The following is a 6,100-nucleotide window of genomic DNA, read 5'->3' on the forward strand; positions in this document are numbered from 1 at the left end:
TGTCCTGCCCAACCACTGTGAAAATGCTTACAAATGGAATAGCCCTGGGCACTTTACTAGTGTCTTATATAAATCGTCATTTGATGCATGACAACTCAAAATCACTCCTCCTGTGCTGGGTGGCACATTCAAGGGGGAGAGTATATATTTATGATTAAACATCCTAACCTGAGGTCCTAACCCAGCCTCAGAGACACTTTTGCCCCAACCCCTTAGAATTCTTTCTTGATGGTCCGCGAGCGTCCTGAGACTGCTGGGGCTCCAGCAGAAAGGCATAATGTCAAATTGCCAGCTCAATCACTTGCTACCTGAGGGCCTTGGTCAATTACTTTACCTTTTTAAAGTTGGTTTCCAAATCTATAAAGTGATAATAAAAATAATACCTACCGCAGAATTGTGGGAGGATTCACGTAAGACACATGGTATGACATCTGGCACTTAGCGACAATGAGGATTGCTATTAGACTCACAGGTTTTTGCAGCTAACATGAAAGTGGGTGTCCCACTAGAGTCACACCTGGTTTCAAGTCCTAGTTCCCTCTCTGACTGGCTGTGTGGACCTGGATAATTCACTCAGTCCCTCTGGAGCTTAGTAACTAATCATAACACGAGGACGATAATATATACTTCATGTGTTCTGAATAAAGATCATGTTACATAGTAGAGAGTGCTGTGCTTACTGTAAAGCACAATGTAAAGGCATCGGCTGCTGCTTGCTTTTTCCGTATGAACGAACACACAGAAAACAATTGCAAAGATTTTATTTAGCGGCTTTCTGTGCTTGGCACTTAGAAACAGAGTTCCGTGCATAAGTGCAAATTTTTATACACCTTTTCTTCATACATATCTTACATACCCTTTTTATTGCCCCCTTTTTTAATATTCATAATACTGGATTCCCCACTAGGCACATAAATACATTTATCTACAACACCTCAAAACCAAAAATCTTAATAATATCTGTATTCTTTTACTTGGTATTATTTGCATTTCCACACCACTTAAAAAGTTTAGCTTGTACCAAACTTCACTTGTTTTCTTATCATTAAAGGATTTGAAGGGGAAGGGAAAGATGAAGGAAAAAAATCCAAAACTTCAAAATTGCAATGAACTATTTGATTAAAAAAAAAAATGGCGATCTAAGGGCAGGTCGAAGGATGTACAAGACCCATCTGCAATTCTCTGGAACATGACAGGACTCCTCCTGCCACAGGGGTGATGGGCAGGCGATCCAGGTCAGGCGTCTGGACCTGGCATTCGGAAGGCCAGACCTCCATTTGTCACCTCTGTTCTTGGTATCATCTGTCGGGATTATAAAACCCTTCCTTCCTCACACTCCTTCTACTTCCTTTCCCCTGCCAGGCTGCATGATCTGGAATCGGCACTTCCTGTGTGGCGCCCCTCTCTTCTGGATCACAATGGTCAGAACTGTGGCATGAAGACGCATTCCTTGCCCCGGTGCTTCTCACCAGTGCTCTGACGATGCAGTGTCCCAGAGAGGTTTACTCCTCAATGACTTCACGGTTCCTTCCATAACCTGTAGGGGAGAGGGGGAGAAACAAACCCAAACCACATTTCCTTGGTGAATTAAAACTCTCATGGTTGCTCTCCCTTCATCATTCAGTCTTGCTCTCCACCTCTCTCTTGGTCTCTGTTCGTTCTCCTTTCTCTCTCTCTCTCTGTCTTTCATCTGCTCTTACTCCCCTTTTCACAGGCACCACTGGGAACATCAATGACAGCACACCAATTGAAGAGAGCCAATGTTCAAAAGCAATCTTTCTCAGGAAACCCAGTCCAGTTGTAGTACTGATGTCTTTCCACCCTCACTGACCGGAAGGGGTTCCAGGATACACGGTTCATTCCAGAAACAGGGTAAGCTGCAGAGGAGAAACGGTGGCAGCTACTGCTGGCCCAGTCCATCTACTGTTGTGCCTAGACAAATTTTTGGTGAAAGCACCCATGCTGGGCTTCCCTCCACAGAGTTCACCCAGTTCCGAGTCAGTGTGCATGTATGTTTGTGTATGGATGAGTTTGTGTATGAATATATATGTATGTGTGTATGCATGCATGCACATGTGTGTATGTTATATATGTATAGACCTGTATTTGTGTGTGGGTAATTTTCATGACTGCTACATGCTAGCATCTCCCTTAACATTATTATAAAATGATTATTCAGTTTCTTCAAAGGCCACTCTGGGGAGACGATGCTTTATAAAACTAAGATTTGGGAAGGCAGGAGAATGGCCACTGAGTCAGAGATGATTCCACCACAAGTATCCTTCAGTGGCTTAAATGTCTCTTGTTCTTGGGTATGTGCTTTCCTCCTCCAGTAAAAAAATAATAATAATAATACACAGTTCTTGTTTTTCAAAGGCGTTGGGCTCCCAAAGAGGAGGATCTGCCCATGGAGACTCTGGGGCCTTGGCTGCTGTAGGCTCCGTGGTGCTAGGACTGGCCACTAAACCATGTGAACGGACATCTGGGAGGAGGAGCCTGGGACCGCCCCATACTGCCGGCCATCACAGGTGTTAGTCGCCTGCTGATTATTGGCTGAGGGGCTAATCATGTGCATGCCATGCTCCATCCCTGTAGGCAGGTACTGCCTCTCTCCAAAGGCCCCATTGGAAGGAGAAGAACAGAGTAAAGTGCTTTGAGAGGTGCTCAGTTTTTCTGGGCTTGCAGCTAGCCTTGGGGAAGTGGGGAAATTGTATCCATATAGATTATAAGGGTTGTGGAGAGAGAAGGCATTGTAGGAGCTCTGCTGCATGTGGCTGCCCCCAAACATGTGTGGTGATGAGGAGCTGGACGCTGCATTGCCTGCCTGCATGACATACTGAAACTGGGAAGTGGGGAAGGACCCCAGCTGGCCACCGTAGGCTTCCATCTTGCTGTTGCTAGGCAACGAGGAAGGAGTAGGTATTCCTGAGATCAGGGATGGAGTCCTCTGGGGCATGAAGGTTTCGGAGGGCTGAGGGGCTGAAGCAGTGCCACTCTGGAGCCTGTTGTAGCCACTGTCACTCAGCCCTGGGTAGCTCTGCAAGGCAGCCATGTTGCTTCGGGCACATGGTGGGTAATCAGAGAGGTTTAGGTTACACAGCTGGCTCTCTCGGCAGCCCACGTTGAAAGTGTTGGGGGCCAGATGAAATGCTGGAGGAGAACAGGATGGAGATAAAAGATGAGAAGAAGCTGAAGGGGACGGTGTCCCAGTGCTGGAGGTGGTCGGGGAAGTGCCTGTGCTGCCTCCTGAAAAATAAAACATAAATACCGTTGAGACGTGAGAATCACCTGAAGGGCTTTGTTAAAACACAGATCGCTGATTCTACCCCAGAGTTTCGAATTCTGTAGGTCTGGGACAGGGCCCGAGAATTTGCAACAAGCTCTCAGATGATACTGAGGCTGCTGGTCCAGGGACCACTCTTTGGTTAGAGGATGTCCAGGTCCCTTTTATCTCCTAAAATACCTGAATTTGTATTTGAGAGAGTTGTTCTAATAACCTGGGGATATTAGAACTGGGTTGGTGGCTGATGCACCAACAACAGACAAAGGGCCAGTTTAACCCAGTCTACTTCAAATGTGCTCTCAGGTAATTTAAGAAGGTCAAAAATGACCTTCCCAAGCCTCCCCTTTACCAGGCTGGGGAGCAGCAGTGCTGCACCTATTTCCTGTCTCATCTACTGGAAGTTGAAGGCAGTGGTGAGTGTCAGCGTTACTGGACCTTTCATGTGAACTCCAGAATGGGCAGCTACTTTGTCTTCCATAGGGAATCTCCCATGATGGAATTTCTCTATCAGGGCAAGGTTGGGACTTTCCCAGAATTGTTGAGCGCTGTGATTCTCAAGGAGCATCTTTATCCTTTAGGTCACCCACAACTCATGCAGGGGGTCCTAGAACATGAGCTGCTATACAAGGGTAAAGGAACTTTTAAGTAGAAGGGAGCAGGAATAAGGTTTTTAACAGTGAGAAAAAATGTGAATAAAATCAGCAGGATTCCAGAAACATAGGGATACAAAGAAACCATCCACAGTGTACCAGGGAGGAAGGTCCAGATGTGCAAGCTGAGAGGCAGATACCTCAAAGAGAAAGCCAAAGCTAATTTTTAGCACAGGAAAAAAAAAACAAAAAGCCTTAGCCTACCTCCACAGATATTGTAGCAGTTTTGGCTGTAGAAATACAAATTTAGCTCTTGTTAATGGTTTTTTTCAGAGTTAAAGTTTTTACAGAGCCCAACCAATATCATCTCTTGCTTGGTCAAAAGAATTTCCCCAATGAACTTCCAAGGTAGAACTGGATTTAGATATAAACAGCTCCTGATTTTAGAATCATTTCAGGAAATTCTCCTTCTCTGTTTCTTGTTTATATCTTAAATTCCCGTAAGAGAAGTAAAAAGATTTTTATTCCACAAATTGAGATATGGCCAACATTGTAAATACCATTGGAGAAGTAAGCCAGCGCTGACCATGGAAGGAAGGGCATCAAGCCTGATTCTAGGTTCACTGGCCTCCATTCAGCTCCTGACCACAGGCAAGGCAGGCTACGTCTTAAATCTCCTCATCTGTGAAACAGGGGCTCGAACTGATAGGCTTCAGTTTCTGTCCTTCTCAGAATTTATGTCTGAGGATTAAATTTCTGCTAAAGTGTGAATGGCCAGTAGCAAGTACTTTCCAAGGAATCATTTAAGCATGAGGAAGTTCTTGAAGGGGAAAGCTAAGAAGGATGAGGGAAAACACACGTCTTGTTTTTGCACCACCGAACAGCCTAGCCTACGGTGACTTAACGCAAAGCTCAGGGGTTCATTTTCTGCCAGCGTGGGGCTCCTCTTTGAGGCGTCCTACACATTTTCTCCCTCTTCCACCCTAAATGCCAGGCACTTCAGTGAAATAAGTGCTATGGCACAAACAGAGAAACTCAACTCCAGCTGTAAAGAGATTTGTGTTTTATGGGATGTGTTATCTGGTCTCCTCTCTTTGAAAGTCCATCCTTGCCCTCCCAGATCTGGTGTTTATGTGGTCCTGGAGGAGACCCCCTGTTCAGCACGCTGTACTGTCCCGTTATAGGTCTGCTCCATCAGGCCCGAGCCCTAGCCTTGCAGCAGGAAGTGCAAGATGGAGCAGATGACTTTTTACAACCCTAAATGGTTTTCTCGGATGGCCCAAGATGGAACGAATGGTACTGATTTAAGGCCTCAATTGGTTTCACTAGAAAAAAATAAGACGGGAACTATTAACAAGTTACAGGGATTTCTGCTGAGCAGATGAGAGGCACATGTTAAAAAGTTTGTAGTCAGCTTGCTTTGGCTTTCAAATGACACTCACTGGAAATGAGACTTGGTAGCCTGCTGAGCTTCAGGGGGAGAGAGTGCCCATACGAGCTAGTGTTTGAAGAGGGAGAGCAAGCCTGCCCAAGAGAAGGTCACATGGCTTCCATTCCCTTTGAAGAAATGCTCTTATGCACGTAAAATACTCAGTACAGATAACAGCCATTTTTCAAAGTCCACACAGAGAGAGAAACTATGGCAGTCGTTTATGCAGAGAAGCAAACCGAGATACTGAGAAGTCTTTACTCTCTTACGATCTAACAGCTTGTCAGCTGTTAAACAAGACTGGGAGTGCCGGCCAAGTGCTAAATAAGCAGAAGGAGGCAGGCTGCCCTCCCTGTGCATTTCAACACAGCTGCGTAGAGGCCTCTCGTCCCAGAAGAGCCAGGGCCGAGTGGGAGGCCAGGCCACTCTGATACAGAGGGGTCAGAGCTGCCTCTCAAAGGAAAGCAGGCCTCCCTTTCCTGCGTGGCCTTCTCTTCTTTCGCTTATTCCCCTCTGTGCTCACTGGGTCCGGAAGGCTCTACGAGTCTTGATTTAAACTTCATTAAATGGATGAATGTGGACTACAGAGTCAGACAAGCCCAGTACTAATCCCAGCTGTCTTACTGATTATGGAACCTTAGCAAGTGAGCCTCTCCATATAAATGGAATTTTGAATATTGACCTTGTAAGTATGTATTGAGAATTAGATGAAATAATACAGATTACAAAGTGCACACAGGCATAAAAATGTGTTTCCTAGGGCTTCCCTGGTGGTGCAGTGGCTGGGAGTCCGCCTGC

At 45.8% G+C, this 6,100-nt stretch overlaps 1 protein-coding gene across 1 annotated transcript in view; it reads right to left on the reverse strand.

The window, feature by feature from the left end:
- Positions 1–745: 745 nt before the first annotated feature.
- The window catches only part of TBX15 (T-box transcription factor 15), a 102,761-nt gene continuing 97,406 nt past the window's right edge, over positions 746–6,100 (reverse strand). Inside the window, exon 8 of the mRNA XM_007457119.1 lies at positions 746–3,246. Within this exon, the coding sequence (XP_007457181.1) occupies positions 2,462–3,246 (785 nt within the window). The 3' untranslated portion in view covers positions 746–2,461. The remainder of the gene's footprint in view (positions 3,247–6,100) is intronic.

Source organism: Lipotes vexillifer, unplaced genomic scaffold, assembly GCF_000442215.2.
Source record: "Lipotes vexillifer unplaced genomic scaffold, Lipotes_vexillifer_v1.1 scaffold511, whole genome shotgun sequence".
In the NCBI taxonomy this organism is placed as follows: Eukaryota; Metazoa; Chordata; class Mammalia; order Artiodactyla; family Lipotidae; genus Lipotes; species Lipotes vexillifer.